Source organism: Silurus aristotelis (assembly GCF_946808225.1).
Source record: "Silurus aristotelis genome assembly, chromosome: 10".
In the NCBI taxonomy this organism is placed as follows: Eukaryota; Metazoa; Chordata; class Actinopteri; order Siluriformes; family Siluridae; genus Silurus; species Silurus aristotelis.
The window spans coordinates 1309623-1334622 of NC_139583.1; the positions used below are offsets into that span (position 1 = coordinate 1309623).

The 25000-nt window shown below is 39.8% G+C and overlaps 1 protein-coding gene and 1 long non-coding RNA gene across 3 annotated transcripts in view; one reads left to right on the forward strand and one right to left on the reverse strand.

Annotated features, from left to right (window-relative positions):
* LOC310732027 (uncharacterized protein) overlaps positions 1–25000 on the reverse strand; it is a 141424-nt gene that overhangs the window by 90024 nt on the left and 26400 nt on the right. For both annotated transcript variants that reach the window (XM_083552179.1, XM_083552180.1), the window contains one exon: positions 21504–21671. In XM_083552179.1, the coding sequence (XP_083408305.1) occupies positions 21504–21671 (168 nt within the window). The remainder of the gene's footprint in view (positions 1–21503; positions 21672–25000) is intronic.
* Positions 22677–23169, forward strand: LOC310732216. Its single transcript, XR_014535395.1, has 2 exons — positions 22677–22986; positions 23040–23169. It is a non-coding gene; the product is annotated as an uncharacterized lncRNA (long non-coding RNA).

Below are 25000 nucleotides of genomic sequence, written 5' to 3' on the forward strand. Positions count from 1 at the left end.
CTAACAACATAATCACCCCTGAGAAGCCCTGCTCGGCCGAACCGGACCAGGAGAAGCTCTGCTCGGCTAAACCAGGCCCAGAAAAGCCATACTCGGCTGAACTGGGCCCGGGAAAGCCGTGCTCGGCTGAACTGGACCTGGAGAGGCCTTGTGAAACCGAAAAGGTCCCAGTGGACTCTGGAGCTGCCTGAGCTGGCAGAGGCAGGCACAGGGGTGCAGAGCTGTCGCCAGGAGACACCAGTCACTACACCAGTGCAAGGGGATAGGGGAGACGTGGAGATGGACGACAAGCCCCAGTTTAAGGTGTCAAATAAAAGGAAGAAGCAGGCAAAGAAAGACATGAAGGTGGATGAACCAGAATCAGACAGTGAAGACACAATGTCTGAATCAGTCTTTAATCTAGACTCTCAGGAGGAACTGGTGAATGTATTATATAGTGCTGAGGACATTAAAGAGTTTTTTAAAAACCACCAAGTAACAGAAGAACGTATTAGTCGAGGAGTTTTTCCCGGACCACAAGCAGTTCGTCAACGATATAAAGCAGAGAAGGAGCTTTTACAGATCAGGAAATCTTTAGGTTAAAAAAGCTGATAATGAAGGTCAGTAGGGAAACTCTGATGAAGACTGATAGTGTGTGTGTGGTGTTTTAATTTTAGTTCTTTTCGCATTTATTTGTTTTACTTTTATTAAATTTTTTAATGAACGGGTTTCAAGTTGCGAGTTTTACCATAAACGGAGCGAGGGATTATGGAAAAAGAGCAAAGCTTTATGAGTTTACAAGACAGAAGCGTGTGGATGTTGTTATGCTGCAGGAGACCCACAGTGCGGCAGTAACACTGCTGATTGGGTGAAGGAGTGGGACGAGTTTGTGATTTTAACCTGGTGTTGCCCTGCTTTTTAATCACAATTATATTCCTGTTTCTTACAAGAGGGAATTTTAAATGGGAGGCTTTTAAATGTAGATGTTTTTAATGAGAATGAGGTTTTAGTGTTTATCTGTGTGGACGCTCTCACCAGTGCAGTGGAGAGAATGAAGTTTTTACACAAACTTAACAATGTTATTTTAAACTGCAGCACTGCAGAGTTTTTAGTTTTGGGAGGAGATTTTAATTGAACAGCAGACAATATAGACAGAAATCATGCAGAGCCTCATGTAGCTTCCCGTAAGCACCTGTGGGAGTTGGTGGAGACCCACGATCTCTGTGAAGCATGGAGAAATTTTCATTAAAAACAGAGACAGTACACGTGAGACATAACACGCTCTTCCTGGTGAGATTAGATCACTTTTATTGTTTTAAGGATCAACTTAACTTTTTTTTACAAGATGTTTTATTTTTCCAGTAGGCATCTCAGATCACTGTATGGTCCAGTGCACCATCAGTAAAAAGAATATTAAACCTAAGAGCAGCTACTGGCATTTTAACACCACACTTCTAGAAGATGCTAATTTTAGAGAGTCTTTTATTTTTTTATGGAATTGGTTAAAACGTGAGTCAAGTCAAGTCAAGTTTATTTGTATAGCGCTTTTCACAACAGACATTGTCTCAAAGCAGCTTTACAGAAAACAACAGTGAAGGTGAATGGTGTGCGTTTGTCCCTGATGAGCAGCCGTGGCGACAGTGGCAAGGAAAAACTCCCTTAGATGATATGAGGAAGAAACCTTGAGAGGAACCAGACTCAAAGGGGAACCCATCCTCATATGGGTGACATCAAAAGTTTGGTCATAAATCTTTCAACAATACAGAACAATTTGTGATCATCATAGATCCAGTATCAGCTTCTCCATGCCAGGGCCTTTAAACACTCGGCATCTACTTCTCCATGATCATCCATAGGTCCATAATCTTCACGAGGTGGGACGTGACTGGAGCTGGCCAAACCTCAGGAAGCCTCGGGATGGGGAGAGAAAGAGAAGCAGTGGAGAGGAATTAGCGTAGCTGCTGTTCATGATATTAACAGCACAAGTTGATAATGTGCATGTGATCAGATGTTCTGGAGCACAAGGTTGTGATGTGATGTGTGTGATGTGTGTTATGTGTAGGCTTTGCTAAAAAGATATGTTTTTAATCTACACTTAAACTGGGAGAGTGTATCTGAACCCCGAACACTGTCAGGAAGACTATTCCAGAGTTTAGGAGCTAAATGTGAAAATGCTCTACCGCCTTTAGTGGACTTTGCTATTCTAGGAACTACTAGAAGCCCAGAGTTTTGAGATCTCAGGGAGCGTGACGGATTGTAGCGTGTTAAGAGACTGGATAGATACATGGGAGCCAAACCATTTAGTGCTTTATAAGTGAGTAGCAGTAGTTTGTAGTCTATTCGAAACTTAATAGGAAGCCAATGTAGGGACGATAAGATTGGGGTTATATGATCGTATTTTCTTGACCTAGTAAGAACTCTTGCTGCGGCATTCTGAACTAACTGAAGCTTGTTTATTAATGATGCAGGACATCCACCTAGTAATGCATTACAGTAGTCTATTCTAGAGGTCATAAACGCATGGACGAGCTTCTCTGCATCAGATATAGATAACATATTTCTTAGCTTAGAAATATTTCTAAGGTGAAAGAAGGCTGTTTTTGTAACTTGATTGATGTGATTTTTAAAAGATAAGTTGCTGTCTAAAATAACTCCCAGGTCTTTTACCGTTGAACTAGTAGTTACAGAACAACCGTCTAAATGCAGGCTGAGATGCTGGAGCTTCTGTGTACTATTTTTTGGGCCGATGAGCAAAATCTCCGTTTTATCAGGATTTAATAGCAGAAAGTTATGGGTCATCCAATCTCTTATTTCTTCAACACACTCAGTTATGCGAGCTAATTGAGCTGTATCGCCTGGTTTGGATGAAATATATAGCTGGGTATCATCAGCATAACAATGGAAGCTAATTCCATGCCTTCTAATAATATTTCCTAATGGAAGCATGTATATTGTAAAAAGCAGGGGTCCCAGAACTGACCCTTGTGGCACGCCATAATTTACTAGCATTATCCTGGATAGCTCTCCATTTAAATCTACGAAATGGTAACGATTGGACAGGTAGGATTTAAACCAGCTTAATGCCTGTCCCTGAATACCGATGTAATTCTGTAAGCGATCGAGGAGAAGATCATGATCTATAGTGTCGAACGCAGCACTAAGATCTAGTAAAACTAATAGGGAGATGTAGCCTTGGTCTGAAGCTAAAAACAGGTCGTTAGTGATTTTAACTAGAGCAGTTTCTGTGCTATGATGGGGCCTAAAACCTGACTGAAACTCTTCAAAGATATTGTTCTCCTGCAAGTGGTTACATAACTGGGCAGCGACAATCTTTTCTAAAATCTTAGACATAAATGGGAGATTTGAAATTGGTCTGTAATTCGATAGCGTGTTTGGATCCAGATTAGGTTTTTTAATGAGGGGCTTAATAACTGCTAACTTGAGGGATTTAGGGACATGACCTAACGATAGTGAGGAGTTAATAATATTTAAAAGAGGCTCACCAGCTGTATATAACACTTCCTTCAGTAGTTTAGTGGGAATTGGATCTAACTGACATGTTGTTGATTTAGCTTTCATAATAGCATCATACAGCTCTTCCTGTCCTATACATGTAAAACAGTGTAGTTGTGGGGTTGTAAGTACGATTGTGTCGGGAGATGCTGTCACAGGTTGAACTGCCACAATTGTTTTTCGAATGTTATCTATTTTTTCAGTGAAGAAATTCATAAAGTCTTCACTACTAAACTGTGATGGAACACATTTTTCAGATCCCTGATTTGTTGTTAATTTAGCGACTGTACTGAAAAGGAACCTGGGATTGTTTTTGTTATTTTCTATGAGTTTGCTCAGGTGTTTAGCTCTAGCAGCTTTTAGCGCCTGTCTGTAGCTAAGCATACTGTCTTTATACGCAATTCTAAATACCTCCAATTTAGTTTTCCTCCATTTTCTCTCCAGATTACGTGTTGTTCTCTTTAGGGCATGCGTATGACTATTATACCAAGGTGCAGGTGCTTGTTCTCGAACCTTTTTTAACCAGGTGGGGGCAACAGTGTCTAAAGTGCTAGTGAGGATAAGGTCTATGTTGTTCGCCATCTCATCAAGATGATCAGCATTTATGGGTTTAATGTGAAACTGAGATAAATCAGGCAGGTTATTTATGAATCTGTCCTTAGTGGTTGGAATAATAGTCCTACCAGGTCGATAACGTGGTGAAACACGGTTAATCTGCTCTACCGGTAGTGTGTACAGTAGGAGATAATGGTCTGTGATGTCATCACTCTGGGGTAAAATATCTATATCAGTGACGTCTGCTCCGTGGGATATTATTAAGTCTAGTGTGTGGTTAAAACGGTGGGTTGGTCTGGTGACGTTTTGTTTAACTCCAAAAGAGTTTAGTAAATCGACAAATGATAATCCTAGGGCATCGTTTTCATCATCTACATGAATATTAAAATCTCCTACAAGCAGCACTTTATCAAAGCTGATCAGGAGGTCTGAGAGAAAACAAGCAAACTCATGAAGAAAATCAGCGTAGGGTCCTGGGGGTCTGTACACGGTGACCAGAGCGAGTTTTCTATGCATCTCTGAAAGTGCAATTTTAAGAACGAGCACTTCAAATGATTTAAAGCTGAATCCTAATCTCTGACTAACATTAAGAGAAGCACTATAAATGGTTCCTACACCCCCCCCCACGACCAGTCTGACGGGGCTCATGCTTATAAACATATCCTGACGGTGTCGACTCGTTTAGACCCATATAATCACCTGGTTTAATCCAGGTCTCAGTGAGACAGAGTGCATCGAGATTATTCTCTGTGATCATCTCATTTACAATCAGTGCTTTGGGTGCAAGTGATCTAATGTTTAAAAGACCGAACTTTAGAACTTTGTTGTGTTTGCTTATCTGGCATTTTTCAGTTTTAACTGCAATAAGATTATTTCTGGATCTTGTGTATGTAATTCTTGGTTTTACTACACGAGGAATAGATACGGTTTCTATAAACTGGGCTGTGTGTGAACTTGTAACTATTTGGTCTGTAGTATGCGTGTTCTTATAGTTGAAGATTTCTTGATGTCTTACCAGTCAGATGGTGTGTAGTATCCTAGAGATGTTATCTGATAGCACTGCTGCTCCAACTCTGCTGGGGTGCAGGCCATCAGGGCGGAAGAACCTAGGACGCTCCCAGAAACAGTTCCAGTTATTAACAAAGAGAAGTTTATGTTCTCGACACCATGACTGTAACCATTCATTTAGAGCTAAAAGTCTACTAAACTTCTCAGCCCCTCGCTGGTAAGTGGGAAAAGGTCCTGACACAATGATCCTCGTTGTGGGTGATGTGCTGCGTACCGTCTCCACCAGGATCCTGAAGTCCCTCTTTAAGATCTCCGTTTGCCGCAGCCTGGTGTCGTTTGATCCGGCATGGAGAACAACCGCTCCGAAGTTCTCGTTCAGGATCGCGGGTACCTGCGCAGCGACATCCAGAACACGAGCACCAGGAAAACAGCGAGTGTGCACCTTACCTTTAGCTCGGGTAGCGCGGACATGCCGGACGATGGAATCTCCGAGAATAACAGTGTCGCGTTCCGTCTCGCGGAGGGGGACGAAGCGGTTCTCGGTCGAGATCTCGAAGGCCGGTGGTGGAGGTGGAGACGTCCTCGATCGGGGCTTGGCTTGTCTCTTCCGCCGCGGTCGCATCCAGGGTCCATGTTGCACCGGTGCCGGAGTTGTAGGTGCGCTGGGCCTGGGCATAGAAGCACGCGGAGTTGATGTGCTGGGAGCGTTAGGTTCAACCTGGGAGTTTACCTGGGATGAGTGCGCGTCCGCCCGGGATGTTTCCAGCGCCGCTTTCCGCTCTCGCAGCCGGTCATGCTTTACATGCAGCTCGCGAATCTGTTTCTCCAATGCCTCCATCTCCAACGCCACCGTTTGCAACTCGAACGAGTCCTCACCTGTGCTCGAATGCAGACAAACAACCGGCATAGTGCTTATCGTCACGAACAGATTTATTATACAGAGATGTGAGTGAGAGAAAATAAATATAAACAACACTAGTAATAGGCGAGTTAACTAACTACAGGCACAAGTCAGGAAGACAAAAACAATTAAGGATTATTAAAAGAGGAAAAACGGATAGATAGATAGCAAAGTTTGTTTGAAAGACGCCGAGAGATACAAACACGTAACTCGCGGCAAACAAGTCAAACACAGGAAGCTACGTCACGTGAGAAGGAGCTTTTATCTCCCTACAGCAGTGGTGGGATGTGACAAAGGCACAAATTAAATTTTCTGTCAACAATAAACTCTCAATGTCACAAGAGACATTGCCAGATTTCTGAAAGCTCTGGAGATAGAGACGGTGGAACTCCAGTGTTTGGAGGCCACAGGAAATCAAGGGCATATTGAAGCCCTCAAAACCAAAAAAGCCAAAATGAACGACCTGTTGGACACTGCAGTAGAGGGGGTGCTGGTCTGCTCATGCTTTAGAAGCGTCACTGAGATGGATGCTCCTTATGAGTTCTTTTTCAGTTTATGAAGAATGGGCAGGTGCCAGAAATAGATGTTGTGTTCTTTAAGGCGTTCTGGGCAGTTATAGGGCAGGAGGTGCTGGAAGTCCTAAGAGAGAGTGTGAAAGGTGGTCAGCTCCCATCAAGCTGCAGGAGAGCCGTCTTGACCCTGCTGCCAAAGAAGGGAGACCTGACCCAGCTGAAGAACTGGTGCCCAGTGTCACTACTGTGCACTGACTGCAAGCTGCTGTCAAAAGCATTAGCATCAAGACTGATGAAGGTGATTGAGCAGATCATTGACCATGACCAGACGTACTGTGTGCCTGGCAGGTCGATTTTTGACAATATATAATTAATTTGTGACATTTTGGACGTCTCTGGGATTATGGGTTTAAAGACTGGTCTGATTTTCCTAGACCAGGAAAATGCTTTTTGACCGGGTTGAGCATGAATACTTGTGGAAGGTGCTGGAAAGCTTTGGGTTCAACCCTGGTTTCAGAGCCGTGATCAGGGTGCTGTACAGTGAGATTGAGAGTGTTCTGAAGGTCAACGGTGGTTTATGTGCTTCTTTTAGAGTGTACAGAGGGATCAGGCAAGGCAAGGCAAGGCTGAACAGGTGGAGATGGTTGGTCCCAAAGATGTCCTACAGGGGGCGAACGCTTGTCATCAACAACCTCGCCGCGTCATCCTTCTGGCACAAGCTAACCTGCGTCGATCCTCCACCGAACCTGCTGGGAAACATCCAGGCCCTGCTGGTGGATTTCTTTTGGGACAAACTGCACTGGATTCCTTAGAGTGTTCTTCATATGCCAAAAGAAGAAGGAGAGCACTGGTTGGTCCAGCTGTCCAGCAGAGCTGCAGCATTCCGCCTCCAGTTCATCCAGAGACTCCTCACTGGACCCAGAGACATGGTATGGAGAGCAGCAGCCAGTGGATTATTACGCACAGTTGGAGGACTGGGGCTGAACAGAGCCTTGTTTTTTTTATGGACACGAAAATGCCGGACGTTTCTGGATTACCAATGTTTTACCGTGGACTTTTTAAAATCTGGAACTTTTTAAAAAACTTTTTAAAAAACAGAACTAATGCTGTCGAACACTACACTGGTTGCTGGAGGAGCCTCTGGTTTACGGCCGGTGACTGGACATCTCCAGTGTGACCGTTCCTGCACTGACCAGAACTCTAGTCTCCTCAGGCATCGTAACGCTCCAGGAGCGTGAGAACATCATGGGGTCAGACTTGTCGAGGGCAGAGGACATGGCAGCGCGTATGGGACTGAGGTCCCTGCGTGTTGTCAATCAGCTCCTACACTGCTGGAGATCTGCACCAACATCAGAGGAGCGTGTTCAGCTGATGGACCATCAACAAACTGAAGCTGGTCTTGCAGAGGATGAACCCTTTCCCCAGCTTTTTCCCATAGCTCCTGACCTCGACGGGTGTGAGCGCCCCCTCCTGTAGTGCTGGGGTGAAGGGGAGATGGACTTTGGGTCAGTGACGGAGAAGCTGCTCTACAGGGCGTGTGTTAAGGTTCTGAAAATAAAAAGCTGAGGGGGAGGGTGGACACCCCATGGAGAAGTGTTCAGGGTTTTAATGCTGATATTAAGCCAGAGTGGAGACTCTGTACAAACCACCGTTACCAAAAAGAGGGCCACATAATTATTTGTGTCTTTAATAGGGGTCTGTAACAGAAAACGGCACGTGTCGGAGTGATTACCAGTGTTATTGTGGAGATTTTATTATGATTTTAAATGCATTTATTTTACCTTCTAATGAAAAGATTAGTTTATTATTTTTGTTCTGCACACTTTGAGAGAAACATCACCTATTAAAGAGCTTTATTATATTATCATTATGATATTTTATATATTTATTGCTATTGAGATCAAAGGATTAATGTTTAGGTTATGGTGAATGTGCTGTTCTGTTGGTTGGTGGTGAATCCAACAAATCATTAGGCTGCAATAATAACAAAGAAAAGCCGCCTTTATTATACAAATACAGATATGATACGAGTAAAACATTTTAAATGACATTTTCATATATGATTCAAGACGCCTCTTCGGCGTCCGCTCGCCTCTCTCACAGATTGTGTGTGTGTGTGTGTGTGTGTGTGTGTGTGTGTGTGTGTGTGTGTGTGTGTGTGTGTGTGTGTGTGTGTGTGTGTGTGTGTGTGTGAGCGCACAGGGGTGCCATTACAAAGGATGCATCACTTTAAAATACAGCATACATTATGACATTTAACATTAATGACACAAAAATAACATGGACAGATGGAAAGACGCAAATGTCAGGTAAAAATTAAATAAGAAATTAAATTTTCCATTACAAACTGGTTGCTTATATACAGTGGTGTGACTGTTTTTTATGGATTATTTAGATTTTGTATTTATTTGCATATTTGTCACACTTAAATAATTTAGCTCATCAAGCTATTTTTAATATTACACAAAGGTAACCTGAGTAAATACAAAAAGCAGTTTTAAAACAATTATTTCATTTTATATTTCATAAGGATTCATTTTGAAAGTTGGGACTATGTGAAAATGTTATCGCCCCCATCCAACATAAATGTCGGGATGTTATTCATCAATTGCAGTTCTGCATTTAATACTGTGATCCGATCCAAAGTGATCTCTTAACTCATAATCTTGCCATTAGCCTCTGCCTCTGCAACTGGACCTTGGACTTTTTTTACTAAAAGACCAAAGTGTGTTAGGATCAACATCTGCATCCCCTTCATCCTCACCTTAAACAATGGTGTGCCACAGGGCTGTGTTCTAAGCCCTATCCTACCCCTCTGTCTTTACCCATGACTGCACACCTGAGCATGGCTCAAACTTCATTATCAAGTTGCAGATGGCACCACGGTGGTAGCCCTTATCAGTAACAAAAATGAAAGGATGAAAGAAGTTTGGCACCTGACAATGTGGTGTGCCATCAACAATCTTGCACTCCACACTGAGATGAACGTGTGTGAGATGTGTGTATAAGTGAACAATGTATCAACAGTATCCAGATAATACACAGTGTGTACAGTATACAGATTTATAAGATAATCTAGAATATGATGTGAATTTACAGTTCTATACAGTTATAATTATACAGAGATGCTACAGAGTGGACATCACATTTACATTTACATTTACATTTGCGGCATTAAGCAGACGCCCTTATCCAGAGCGAAGTACAAAAGTGCTTTAAGTCTCTAGTAATGAATAAATCTACACTGGTACGCAAGATTACAAACTTAATATAAATATAACTCTTGAATTCTACAAAGCAAACTTGGAAAGTGCTAATTTAAGTGTTTCAGGAAGAGGTAGGTCTTCAATCGTTGCTTAAAGATAGTCAGGGACTCTGCTGTACGGACATCTAGGGGAAGTTCATACCACCACCTTGGTGCCAGAGTGGACCATCAGTACCAGCACCACTACCATCAGTTTCCTAGCAGTGTAGTGTAGAGTTCAGTAGGGTGATGGTTGTAGGAAAAAAGCAGGCCCTGAACCTGTATCTGAATCTCCTGGATGAAAAAAGGTTAAACAGTTTGTGACTGGGATGTGAGGAGTTCCTAATTTTCAGAGTTGCTTAAATCTTTTTCCTATGAAGGGCCAAAAATCAGACTTGACTGAGGGCTGTGGGCCGAAACTGTATTATATTATAATAAAAGCTGCCATGGTAGATTCATCTATAATTTTATAATATGTTGAAATAAATAAATAAATAAATAAATAGAAAGCACGACTCTGTAATCGACATAAATAAAACACAGAAACAATCCTATTTATTGTCAGGATCTGGTGGTTCCTTCTAGGCTTTTCCTTTGTTTCCTTGTAGTTCTTGTTTTTCCCCACCAGATGTCGCCAGAGTGTTTCCGAGTCCCTCATCAGTTTCTCAGATCTTCCTCTTGTGCCCCATTAGTCTGTGTTTAAGTTCCCCTTTTGTGACAGTGTGGGTGGTTTGTTTCTTGATGTTGTGAGGTCTGTTTCCCGAGTTGTTTCTTTAAGTCTCCTGCCCTCAAGCCTCCTGATCTCGAGTTGCCCGGTGTAAGCCTCTGTTACGGTCGACCCTGGTTTAAGCCCAGACCCTGATCATTTATATGAGAGATGAAAGGCATGAAGCTGCTCATTAAATTAAAGGTTTTTCTAAATTAGGCTGAAGCTGATTTGCTGACACACTCAGTAGATTCTGTAGGTGAGAGTCAGTCAGTTTTCTTCTCAGTTGACACTTGTTGAAGTTCATCACAATGAAAGTCTGCTGAAAGAGAAAAATCCTGCTGAACATTTTGATCCTTAAAAATAAAACGTAAAATCTTAGATTACATTAGTCCTCTACGGCCTTGTGTTGCCCTCAAACAACAAACCACCTTTTTGTTCATTTCACTGCCTTTTTTAATTCTATTTTATATTTTTTATATTATAACATCACAGGACACGTCTCTGTCCACTACAATGAGGTGCTGAAGTAAGTTTTGCTTCTTGTTTTGAAGTAGATCGTTCCTTTCTGAACGCATCACCAAATAGGAGACAACGGCATCGTGAGATAGTGTGTGGAAACTTTCTTCACTTTTACTGATGTTTTTACCAGTGAGTTTCAGGTACATGTTTGTGCTGTTATCATTAGTAACACTTCAGGAAATAGTTTATAGTGTATTAGACATGAATCTATTTTCTCTCATATCAAATATTTTATTATAAAAATGTAAAAGAAATATTCATCTGAAAAGACGGGTTTAAACTTCTGTCTTCAATGAACCTCATAGAAATGTTCATGGGGCGTGTGTGTGTGTGTGTGCGTGTGTGTGTGTGTGTGTGTGTGTGTGTGTGTGTGTGTGTGTGTGTGTGTGTGTGTGTGTGTGTACACGATGCCCTGTGATAGATGGAGTCTTCCTCCACCATGAACCAGTGTTCCCAGAACACGCTGCATCATGATCACAATGATATTCGTTGCTTTGTTGTGTGTTTCTATAAAATGAAAGAAAAAAATGTTCATTATTTAAATGTTCAGCATCGTGTGCTCATTCACAACAGATAAAACAAACTGAAATGGAAGTTTCCAATCCTATTTAGTGGATTTGACCTAAAATATGAAGTTTTCACTATTTTGCATTTAAGTTTACTACTAAGTTATTTTTTCATACTGGTGATTACTTTAAGCTTTTATGTGTAAATGACAAAATATTACGTCTTGAATGTTTTGTATTTAAGTTGATTATAATAAACTGATCAGAGTTTAAAGTGTACAGATGCAGAGATCACAACATTCAACTGACAATAAAGATTTATATTTATAATTAAAAAATTATATATATATAAAACATTAAAATAAAAAAATAAAAAATTATATATATAAATAAACTGCCTGAACTACTTTTAGTCAACAACATAAGTACTTTAAGTGGTGAACAAAGCTGCAAGATTTACCGTAACTAAATGAATTAGGCAGATAAACGAGGAAATGTCCAGTCGCTAATTAAACTAATGTACAGTCATCAAGCTAAACCATATGATATCTGCTACATCTCCATGGTTACGCAATGAGACGTTTCCGAGCAAAGAATGCAGTAACGTCAGATCCGGTGTTATGCGCTAAAACGATCCCCTGCCACAGACTGTCCACAATTATCATAATTATGAGATCCTGAACTCATCATTATGAGATATTAAGTAATAATTATGAGATCGGGATTGAATAATTATGAGATATTAAGAGATCCTTTCTGTGATTTTTTTTTCTCTCTTTGTGAATGCAATGCACTTCCGTAATATTTTAATATACTTTATTTGATTTATTTTTACATTACATTACTCTTTTTATTTGTAGCTTTATATTGTATTTCTTTCCATGTTTACAAGTCGGACAATCAAAAAAGCATTTCACCATATGTCGTACTCTGTATGAATGTGTATGTGACAAATACAATTAGAATTTATATAAGTCTGTGATAGTGAGAGTTCTCCTAATGATCAGAATGATTGATTTCTTTATTGATGTATTGATTGGTTTTGGATAATTCTGAGAAATAACCACAAAGGGAGTGGATTCGAGCTGGAGGAAGATCCTTCAGAAACACTTGTTATTGCTGCAGGGGAACCGGTCAGATACACTTCAAGTACAGAGAACTTACTTCATGTAGGCTTTTCTTTTCTACACAAACCATTCACTATTTTACCTCCATTGTGAGAAAACACACAGTAGTATAATAGTAACAGTAGTAGTACAGAGCAGTATTTTAGTGAAATGTTGGAAGAATCTAAAACATTGGTGTCAGATGATAAGATAATAATCTATTAGTAATAATTGTGTCCTGACTGATGAATCCATTTAGTAACAATGAAAATGTTAATGAAAAGGTGATTCTGTATAAACTGGTTTAAAATTCACTTTAATAACCTTCTGATTCTAATTTAACACTGTTTCTCCTTCTATTAACCCAAAGAGATTAAACTCCTCACATCCATTCCTGCAGAAATGATATTTAATGTCCTCATTTCTAACATGCTGATTTAATTCATTCACCATTATTATTGATCATATTTATTATTCATCATTGTGTTCATCATTATTGTGTACAATTCTGGCTGATGGAGAGAAAAAGACAAATCAATATTTACATGATGATTTAAAGTCATTTCTAGTGAAATAAAATGACTGAATGTATCAGATATATTTCCCTGTTCTTTTCTCTCCAGGATCGAACCAAGATTGATTGTGAAAATTGTGAAGGACGTTTGAGTTTCTGTAATAGTTTCAGCGGAGTGTGAGAACATCAGACAGATCAAAAAGGAAGAATGTAAAAATGTCTCAGACTACAGGAACTTTCTTGTGAAATAAAAGAGGACATTTGCATAAACAACATATAAAAAAACAAACAAACAAAAAAAAAACATTTGTCTGGACAGAGAAACATCTGAGGTTTCCAACCATGTTGGACTTTACAGAATAAACCTTCTTGCTGTCATTATCATATTTGAAATTAAAATTAAATTACTAAATGGTCCAAAAATGTGAGTGAGTTTAAACACCTTTAGTGATCTGGAAACCTTATGGGTAAAGATGAAATGATTTATATTTGTGGGTGTCAGAATTCAGTTTATGTTCACGTGTGTTTGAACTGAACACATTCACTAACAAAAAAAGGAAAACAGAAAAAAGGTAAGAAATTCCATATGAAGTGGTGAGAGCAGTAACTTTGCATTTTATTTCAAAACTTTATTTCAAGAGTTTATTGTTTGAGTTTATTGTTAAAGTTCTGCAACTAATGATTATTTTTTATAATCGATTAGTCGGACAAGTATTTTTCAATTAATCGGAGTAAAATTGTTCACTTGGATGTTTTGTTTATATATATATGTGTGTGTGTGTGTGCGTGTGTGTGTGTGTGTGTGTGTGTGTGTGTGTGTGTGTGTGTGTGTGTGTGTGTGTGTATAGCTTCTTACACTGGTGTCATTTAGTTATGTAATGTGAACCCACATTTTTTATATTTCTGCCTTTCACACAAATACACAAATGGAAATCACACACTGCAAGCAAATGTCAGCCAGCGTGATGACATCATTCAGATACAGAAAATCACAAGCTGAAGCTTCTTATTCACAGTAACACGGAAGTGTACAAAGATAAAAAAAAAAAAACAACCCACAAGTATCAATAACAATATTGTTTGTCCTGAAGTTTATGGGAACTCCAGTATTGACCCAATTACATACAGGATGATGTTAAGATTTGTGTGTGTGTGTGTGTGTGTGTGTGTGTGTGTGTGTGTGTGTGTGTGTGTGTGTGTGTGTGTGTGTGTGTGTGTGTGTGTGTGTGTGTGTGTTTGTGTAAATGGTTACACAGGTATTTTTGCTCTAATCATGTTGTTCAGTGAGAACAGAGACAAGAGACTGACTGGATATTTACTGCTTTATTCAGGTACAACATTACAATCTCATTCAGTAATTCCAAATTATTTTAGTTCACAATTACACTGAAAATGATCAGAACAAAACAGAGTTACACACATTTACCAAATGTCAACAATTAAACACAGAACAGACGGTAAATTAGTGTATCTTTAAAATATATTGTACTTAATTCTGAAAAGGTATTTTTTTAAGCATCATATAATTTCTACATTTATAATTCAGACTACAGCACAGTGAGAAGAAAAACTGCTCTTTCCTCCTGAGCTTTTGTCCTCTCGTAGAATTTGTATTTCATTTGGGTCACAATTTTAATATTTTTGATGAATGTTTTCATCTTCATTTCTTTTAATAAAGAAAAATTCTAAGTTGTCCTGTTCTTCTGGGTAGTTCTGTAGAAATGTCTGCAATATGCTATAATATGTTACACTGTAAAAATAAACCATACATTTTACAGTAAAAAACCGGCAGCTGTGGCTGCTAGAACTTTACCGTCAAAAGTACAGTAGGAACGTTATTCATTTTACAGGATTGCACCCATTGTACTGTTTAATCAATCAGTTTATGTTGTTATAAAATGCAGTTTATACCCGTCAAAATACAGGGTTTACATTGTAATAATTACGGTTCATAACCATCTTTTTTACAGTTCAGAACTGTTTAATTTAATTCTCTTAAAACTGTTTATTTTCTATTAATTACAGTTAAAACCTATAACAACTAATAAAAATAAATACTAACAACTGATTATTGCACTTAAATCTTTAACAAAAAATGATAAATGTATGGTCATTTTATTTTTTGATTTTTTTGATCAGTGTTGTTTTCATGTGGCCAATCAGGGCAGCACAGGGCAGAACTATTTTCTCTGTACTCTGTTTTGTTACTACTGTAATAGTTCTGCTGCTTCTTCTTCTTTCTGCTTCTCCCATTAGGGGTCTCCACAGCGGATCATCCGTCTCACTAAACATCATTCCAAACCCACATTATTGTCAGGAATCCACCTGCCACGCCCCCTTTGTGGGCTGTCATTGCCTCCGCTTCCTCTAACGCAGGAGTGGCCAACCTGCGGCTCGCATGCGGCTCTTTGGCTGGTTTCTTGCGGCTCTTACGTTCATATAGAAGTTTGTGTTGTTTTTAATGTGTGTGTTCGCTTCGCTTGAGTTCAATACGGTATTTTTAAGACTTAAATGATCTCGCTCCTACTGGGAAACTTTGCGGTATATTCATCTCACGCACATGCGCATTTGAGGAAAATACCGTATTGAACTCAAGCGAAGTGAACACACACATATACAAAAAAACACAAAGTCCTTGTTTTCTACCCGAAACACGTGAAATCAAAGCATCGATCTGTTCTGACTGACACACATGTGAAAGAATTGCTTCGAGTGGCAACAACGGAATACGAGGCAGATTTGAAGGGGATTGTTTAAGGCAAGGATGCCAAAAGTCCCACTAAGTACCATGCAGAGTAAAAGAGAAACGCGATTGTAAATTATTATATTTTTGTTTGTGGACTTGGTTAAACTGAGAGTTTGTGTGTGTGAGACAGTGCAGTGTTCATTGTTGAAAATGACTGTCCTGTGGTCTTAGAACTGTAGGAGTCCATTTCTGTCATTATGTTGGTGTGTGACATTTCCAATAAATCTGGCTGAGCAGAGGTGTGTGTGTGTGTGTGTGTGTGTGTGTGTGTGTGTGTGTGTGTGTGTGTGTGTGTGTGTGTGTGTGTGTGTGTAAGAGGAAGGGATGGGTGATGTTCATGTGTGCCCATGTGTATGATGTGGCTCTTTGCGGTAACACAGTATAAAATGTGGCTCTCGGTCTCTGACTGGTTGGCCCCCCTGACCTACAGCTCCGGCCTTATTCACTCACTAATCACCTGCTCCTATATAAACCCCTCATTCACTCACTAATCACCTGCTCCTATATAAACCCCTCATTCACTCACTAATCACCCACTCCTATATAAACCCCTCATTCACTCACTAATCACCCACTCCTATATAAACCCCTCATTCACTCACTAATCACCTGCTCCTATATAAACCCCTCATTCACTCACTAATCACCCACTCCTATATAAACCCCTCATTCACTCACTAATCACCTGCTCCTATATAAACCCCTCATTCACTCACTAATCACCTGCTCCTATATAAACCCCTCATTCACTCACTAATCACCTGCTCCTATATAAACCCCTCATTCACTCACTAATCACCCACTCCTATATAAACCCCTCATTCACTCACTAATCACCCACTCCTATATAAACCCCTCATTCACTCACTAATCACCTGCTCCTATATAAACCCCTCATTCACTCACTAATCACCTGCTCCTATATAAACCCCTCATTCACTCACTAATCACCCGCTCCTATATAAACCCCTCATTCACTCACTAATCACCTGCTCCTATATAAACCCCTCATTCACTCACTAATCACCTGCTCCTATATAAACCCCTCATTCACTCACTAATCACCTGCTCCTATATAAACCCCTCATTCACTCACTAATCACCTGCTCCTATATAAACCCCTCATTCACTCACTAATCACCTGCTCCTATATAAACCCCTCATTCACTCACTAATCACCCGCTCCTATATAAACCCCTCATTCACTCACTAATCACCCGCTCCTATATAAACCCCTCATTCACTCACTAATCACCCGCTCCTATATAAACCCCTCATTCACTCACTAATCACCTGCTCCTATATAAACCCCTCATTCACTCACTAATCACCTGCTCCTATATAAACCCCTCATTCACTCACTAATCACCTGCTCCTATATAAACCCCTCATTCACTCACTAATCACCTGCTCCTATATAAACCCCTCATTCACTCACTAATCACCCACTCCTATATAAACCCCTCATTCACTCACTAATCACCCGCTCCTATATAAACCCCTCATTCACTCACTAATCACCCGCTCCTATATAAACCCCTCATTCACTCACTAATCACCTGCTCCTATATAAACCCCTCATTCACTCACTAATCACCCACTCCTATATAAACCCCTCATTCACTCACTAATCACCTGCTCCTATATAAACCCCTCATTCACTCACTAATCACCTGCTCCTATATAAACCCCTCATTCACTCACTAATCACCCGCTCCTATATAAACCCCTCATTCACTCACTAATCACCTGCTCCTATATAAACCCCTCATTTACTCACTAATCACCTGCTCCTATATAAACCCCTCATTCACTCACTAATCACCCACTCCTATATAAACCCCTCATTCACTCACTAATCACCCACTCCTATATAAACCCCTCATTCACTCACTAATCACCTGCTCCTATATAAACCCCTCATTCACTCACTAATCACCCGCTCCTATATAAACCCCTCATTCACTCACTAATCACCTGCTCCTATATAAACCCCTCATTCACTCACTAATCACCTGCTCCTATATAAACCCCTCATTCACTCACTAATCACCTGCTCCTATATAAACCCCTCATTCACTCACTAATCACCTGCTCCTATATAAACCCCTCATTCACTCACTAATCACCTGCTCCTATATAAACCCCTCATTCACTCACTAATCACCCACTCCTATATAAACCCCTCATTCACTCACTAATCACCCACTCCTATATAAACCCCTCATTCACTCACTAATCACCCGCTCCTATATAAACCCCTCATTCACTCACTAATCACCTGCTCCTATATAAACCCCTCATTCACTCACTAATCACCTGCTCCTATATAAACCCCTCATTCACTCACTAATCACCTGCTCCTATATAAACCCCTCATTCACTCACTAATCACCTGCTCCTATATAAACCCCTCATTCACTCACTAATCACCTGCTCCTATATAAACCCCTCATTCACTCACTAATCACCTGCTCCTATATAAACCCCTCATTCACTCACTAATCACCTGCTCCTATATAAACCCCTCATTCACTCACTAATCACCCGCTCCTATATAAACCCCTCATTCACTCATTCACCTGCTCCTATATAAACCCCTCATTCACTCACTAATCACCTGCTCCTATATAAACCCCTCATTCACTCACTAATCACCTGCTCCTATATAAACCCCTCATTCACTCACTAATCACCTGCTCCTATATAAACCCCTCATTCACTCACACTCCTGGTCCGTTATTGTACGTATGTGTAGGTTCATGTCAGTCTGTTTTTATCGCATGCATTAATTTCGCTTCGTACCTTTTCGTCTCGGACTCCTCACTCTCTCCACGGCCCGGATCACCCCGATCCTCCCGGCACTGTTTGGATCTCTGTTCACGCGTTTAGCACGACGTTTCACCTGTGAATGCTCAGCACCGCGCTTCCTCTCGCGCACCTCGGGATTACCTATCCACAAACTGCCTTTCACCGGTTCAGGACATCCGTGGGAAGGGGAAAACTTGTTCTGTTTGTTTACAAAAAGTGAAGCTCTGTATTTTTAGGTCTTCTAATCACTTTTGTTTTTCATAAGAAATACCTAAATGTGGCCTACTGGCCTTTGAGATCTTTTAGTTGCCCTAACAAGTTGAGGATGAAAGAAAATGTGCAAGTTCTCAAAAAGTACTGCTTGATGCACATTAGTTTAAGAAGGAAATCAGCTGTGGAGAAAAAAGGCACAATTTAGGTTTTCTTTTTATAACGTTGTTTCAAATCTGTTTGACACAAGATATTTAAAATAAACAAAACAATATGATGTCTTTTGACTGCTTTCTTCAATAACTACATAACACAATACTTGTACTTTTACTTTCAGTACTTGAGTAGTACATTTTAAAATAAACTACTTGCAATACTTAGTACAAAAAATGTTGAATACTTTAGTACTTCCATTTAAGTATGGTGCTTAAAGACACTTTAACTTCTACTCAAGTCTGAGTCTCTAGTACTTTATACATCTCTGCTTCAGACCTTCAGAAGTGGAGCAAAATAAAAAAGGACACACTCATCCATGCTGTAGAGCAAACCTGCTTAATCATGGGTTTCAATCTTCTTTCTTCTTCTTCTTACTTCTTTCAATAGGGACACTTAATAATCCATATCCTTTTCTTCCCGTCACCCTCTTCTCTCTCTCTCTCTCTCTCTCTCTCTCTCTCTCTCTCTCTCTCTCTCTCTCTCTCTCTCTCTCGGTCGAGTTAAACATGCTCCTGAGGCTCCAGTGACCACTGTTCCTGCCCCTCTCCCCTCCGTGGATCTTCACACTTCTGTGCAGCTTGGGACGGTCTCTCATCAACACCTTGGGTGGTTCCATGTAATTCCGGAGTAGAACGGGAGCTTTGAGGATGGATTGGACTGTAGTTGGTGTCAACAGTCTGCTACACTGACTCAGGAATACAGTTTGCTTCTGATCATCATCACTGAACCCCGCAACATCGTATATCTGCTTCAAATGGACATTCGGTGCAACCCAGATGAGGATGGGTTTCCTCTTGAGTCTGGTTCCTCTCAAGGTTTCTTCCTTATGCCATCTCGGGGAGTTTTTCCTTCACCACAGTTGCTCATCAGGGACAAACATACTTACAAAGAACATATTTACGTTTAATCACCACATTATCTGTGTAAAAAACAATGTTCATTGTTAAAAGTGCAATACAAATAAAAATGAACTGAATTGAATTACTGTGAAATAATTTTATATAAGAGATCTTGAGAAAACAACTTTTTTTAAATCTAAAAATCAGAAGAAAAAACTCATGGCTTTATTGACGTGTGTAGAAAAAAACTAATGATCCTGTACAATGCCTGCATTTAAAATGTATTACTCTTTGTTATAGCATGTGCCTGGAAGTCCAAAGAGGCCATGCATTATCATTTCTTTCTTTCTTTCTTTCTTAATCTTGAGATAAAATGATTTTCTTGTGAACAGGACTTTAATGTTTCAGTGTATTCGGCATAAGAGCAGTTCTAGAGGCAGCTTCATGGATCATAACCAAAACCATTAGTGGCAGTGGGCTTGGTGACGATTACCAGTGCAGACACATAGACGAGAGCCAGTTCACGAGGAAATGCAAATCTGACGTGTTTCAGTGTCCGGTGACGCCAATAAAAAGGAGAGAGAAAAGAGCCTCAGCGGCGAGAAACTACGGGCAGAGCCGTCAGAATATGAAGTTGTGTTCACAAAAAAAACTAAGAAAACTATATTATAATGCAGGGTCTCTTAGGAAGCCCGTGCATACGGTATATTTGTAGAAATTGATTTAATTCCAATTATTTGTTTTACAAAAAGTTTGTGGTGGCGGCGATATACTGTTTCTAAATCATCCCAAATGTTCAATTACACAGTCACACACACACACACACACACACACACACACACACACACACACACACACACACACACACACACACACAGTGTTAGTAATCAGATGCCTGACATGGTAAGTTTTGTATCTCGGTCTTTTGATATTGACTCTGCTGTTTTTGAACACGACATGATTTTCATTTTTCATTTGTCTGTCATTGATTTATTAAAGGACTCCAACCTGCATTTTTACCCAAGAGTCTTTCAACATTCTAACACAAGAACAAAGTCTGATTTGTATGCAATATTGAATAAACAGTGATGGTTCCCAATTACTTTTAATATTGAAGAAAATGATTTGTAGGATCTTTAACTGTAAATGTTCCTTACGTAAGTTTCTGCAGTCTGTAATGTGGATCCTGCAGCAGAGCTGAGAGATTCTTCACTTTGACATACTGAAGTGTTTTGTTGTTCAGATCCAGTTCCCTGTTCAGTAAGAGATTTTCACCCACAATCTTTCTGAAAGATCCGAGGGCTTTCTGCTGCATCAGCACTTTTCAACAAGCTGTAGAGAAAAATAATGCTGCATGTTAATAACGGTGTAATGAGAACAATAAGGAAACTATTTGTTGTGTATCAGCTGAGCTTCAGTTTATGTTTTCAGTCTTCATCCTTATTCAAAAGTATCTGTTACACAATAATCTCTATTTCTCAGTTAAATGGTTAATCATCAGTCTGTACTGTTATTATGTAAAACTCGCCAAACACAAAACTCTTTCCTGCACTGTTTACTAAATAACCAGCAAACTTCACTTTACAGTGTAAAATAGTGACATCGGATATTTCACCTCAGTGTCTCCAGTGTACAGTGTGGATCCTGTAGTAAATCAGTGAGCAGCTTCACTCCTGATTCTCCAGGATCGTTCCCTCTGAGATCCAGCTCTATCAGGTGTGATGATCTCAGAGCTTCAGCCAGAGCAGTGTATCCTTCCTCTCTTATACTGCAGTCTGAAAGTCTAAACAAAAGCACAAAATCCTCACAAACTATTAAAATCAGTTCTACAGATAAATATTTATACTTTATGACTTCATCAACCCCCCGGCCCCCATCATATTGGGATTGTTGAGTTGAGAATTTACAAACATTCTGATTATATAAAACATAATACTGACATCAATATTATTTTTTTTTCCTTCATAAAACTAATTTAACATTAAAATCCTGCTGATTGTAGATTAACAGGCAGCACACACACTGTAAAAAATCCAACTCGAAAAAGGTTCAAATTACTGGGGTTTTTTTGTTAAATTTCTTTACAGTGCAGTTATACAGAGCGAAATATAAACATTTCTGTCATTATTTTTCCTCATTATTCTGCTTGTGTATTAATTATGCAAACAATAAACAATCCTTCAGCTAGAATCTGTAGCCTCAGTAGGAGAGATGAACTGACCTCAGTTTCTTTTTTTTTTTTTTTTTTTAACCTTTATTTAACCAGGTTAGTCTCATTGAGATATAGAATCTCTTTTCAAGAGAGACCTGGCCAAAATAGCAGAACAAAATTAAATCACACAATCACAAAACAAACAAAAACGCAAAAGACAACTCAAGTGCATTTCAATTGAAATAAAAGTGCCATTAATTAAAACATTTGCCGGTGTGGATGGACTCATGTTCTATAGATTTAACATAATGTTTAAAATCATTTAAGGAAATGAGACACTGTAGCTTTAGTGATTTCTGTAGGTCATTCCAAGTTGAAGGGGCAAAAAACATAAAAGCCTTTTTGAACAACTCTGTACTAGCTTGAGGAACATTTAATGAAAGAATTTTCTGGGAGAATTTTCTTCAGTTTACAGTTTGGACTCTTCAGTGCAGCACAAAGCAGCTTCACTCCTGAGTCCTCCAGAGGATTCCTGCTCAGATCCACCTCAGTCAGCTTGGAGGATTCTGAGCTGAGAACTGTGTGTAAAGTCGAGCAGCTTCTCTCTGTCAGATTACACTCACTGAGTCTGAAAGGAGAAAATCAAAGTCTTCTCATTCTGAAGTGTTCCTGCTGTAGCACTGACTCTGTGCTAGATGCTAACTGCTGGTGATTTCTGTGTGATTTGAAATGTGCCTTCTGCAGTCGGACCCAAGACCAAAGGAGACTCTTCAGAATATCAACTACATCACCAATGTCATCCGATCATCCCTTATAAACAGGGTTCAGCTTATTCAGTCCCACAGATTGCTAACAGGTGTGTAATATGAAGAATGCAGCTCTGCTATCTCCATTAAAATCATCTGCTAGTACAATGAGGTCGTTCTGAACATCTCAGTCATTTACAGTGGATGTCACCTTTCCCACAGGTCAGTTCCTCACATTTCTGTCGTGTCTGAGCTGCAGCTTGAACAGTTATAAGTGCTGTTATTGTGAAGTGGAAAGATCTCGGAACAACAACAGCTTAGGCATGAAGTGGAAGATCCACACAAGTTCACATGAAGAAACTGCTGAGTGATGAAGTGTGTAAGAGAAGAAATCATAGTGCACATCACTACATTTTATCAGTAAAACTCAGCAGACACTGGTGTATACGGTGCTCTTACTTCATTTTCCAAACTTTGCAGTGTGAATCTTTCAGTAAAGCCCCGAGTTGCTCCATTCGTGAGTCTCCTGGTTCCTTCCTGCTCAGATCCAGCTCTTTAAGGAGTAAAGGGTTTTGACCTACAACTGAAGTTAACCAGGTACAGGCTTCTTCTGCAGCACGACGTTTCACCAACCTGCAAAATAATCACAATCATCAGGATCATTAAAATCAGCTGCAGGATTTTCTGGTAAATGTTGCTTCCAGAAGAAGAAGTGAAAAGAGCAGCATGGAGAAAAACTGCTTTAGTTGATATTTTAAATTGAATTGTGTGCAATAGACTGACACAAATATACAATTAAAACTAGCCAAATAAATATCACATTAAATATAACACCAAGTGTTCAATAAAACACACAAGTTCTTTCCACAGTTTATTTCACTGTACTATTAATACATCATGATGTTTCCTTATTGAAGAATCACCTCAGTGTCTCCAGGATGAAAAACTGTTCCTTGTAATGAAGCTTCTACACTTTTTTTTTTTAGATTTTTGTGTTTATTATTTTGGCCTTGGTCCACCCTGAAGACATTGTACAGTCGTGTTTATGCTCGTAAATAATTCCACTTGTCTTTTCAATATGCAAACACCTCGTGTAGCAAACCTGTGTGTGAGTGTGTGTGTGTGTGTGTGTGTGTGTGTGTGTGTGTGTGTGTGTGTGTGTGTGTGTGGTTTGTGTTATTTTTATAAAGAAATCTATTCTCTTGAATCCTGAGCTCGTTACTCTGTGCAGCCCAACCCTACACTGGGTCAGAACAGATATGAGAAGAGAAAGAAAGACCTTTCTGTTGAAGGTGTTCCATCTTTAAAGTAGAGAGGACGTATCAGTGACCGGTCTCTCTTGAAGGACACACAGCTGGATTCAGAAGAATGTGATCTTTCCACAGATTCACTAAATAGTACAGAGAAATGTGCAGTAATCATTTATGATCTCAGGAGGTTTTCCAGCTGTTGCCTCTCACTGATTCACTGCATCAAACTATGTCTGGGGAAACTTACAATCAGATCGTACAACTTTACACGTGAGAGGCACATCTACATTTACTTAAAGTGTAATATGTTCACCAAAATAACTCAAAAATGCTGATATTAATCACTCAGAGAATCATCACAACCACATAACAGTAAAGATCTCTTCCTTTACATAAGAATAACAGGAGATTATACTGTATGAACAATAAACATTTATTATCTGAAATAGAGGTAAAGAAAAGAAAAGAAAACCCCACAAATGTAATAGTACCCAGCTGGGATTTAAGTCTCTGTACTAAGTTGGAGCTCATGTGAAAGTGTACAGTTGATACTCACGAGATCCAAAGGAGCAGTGAAACATGTGAACGAAGCACCAACATGGAAAAACACAATTATTCGATCAGTCGATTCGATTTTTCCTGTTGTTCATCCACGAACACGCGCAGTGTGAATCCTCCATCTGACGATGTAAATGAGGGAGAGATGCGGGTAGACCACCACGTGTCCTCGGTCTCTCCTGAACAATCACGTGGTAGAAAGTTTTTCTTCTGCGACTTTCAAACTGTAGAAAATCATAAAGCTCACGTGCTACTGGGACTAAAAGAACTGCGTCATCTTTGTCCTTCACATGAACACGTGCGCGCTGAGTGCAGTCTCTCTCTCTCTCTCTCTCTCTCTCTCTCTCTCTCTCTCTCTCTCTCACACACTCTCACACTCTCTCTCTCACTCACTCTCTCACTCACA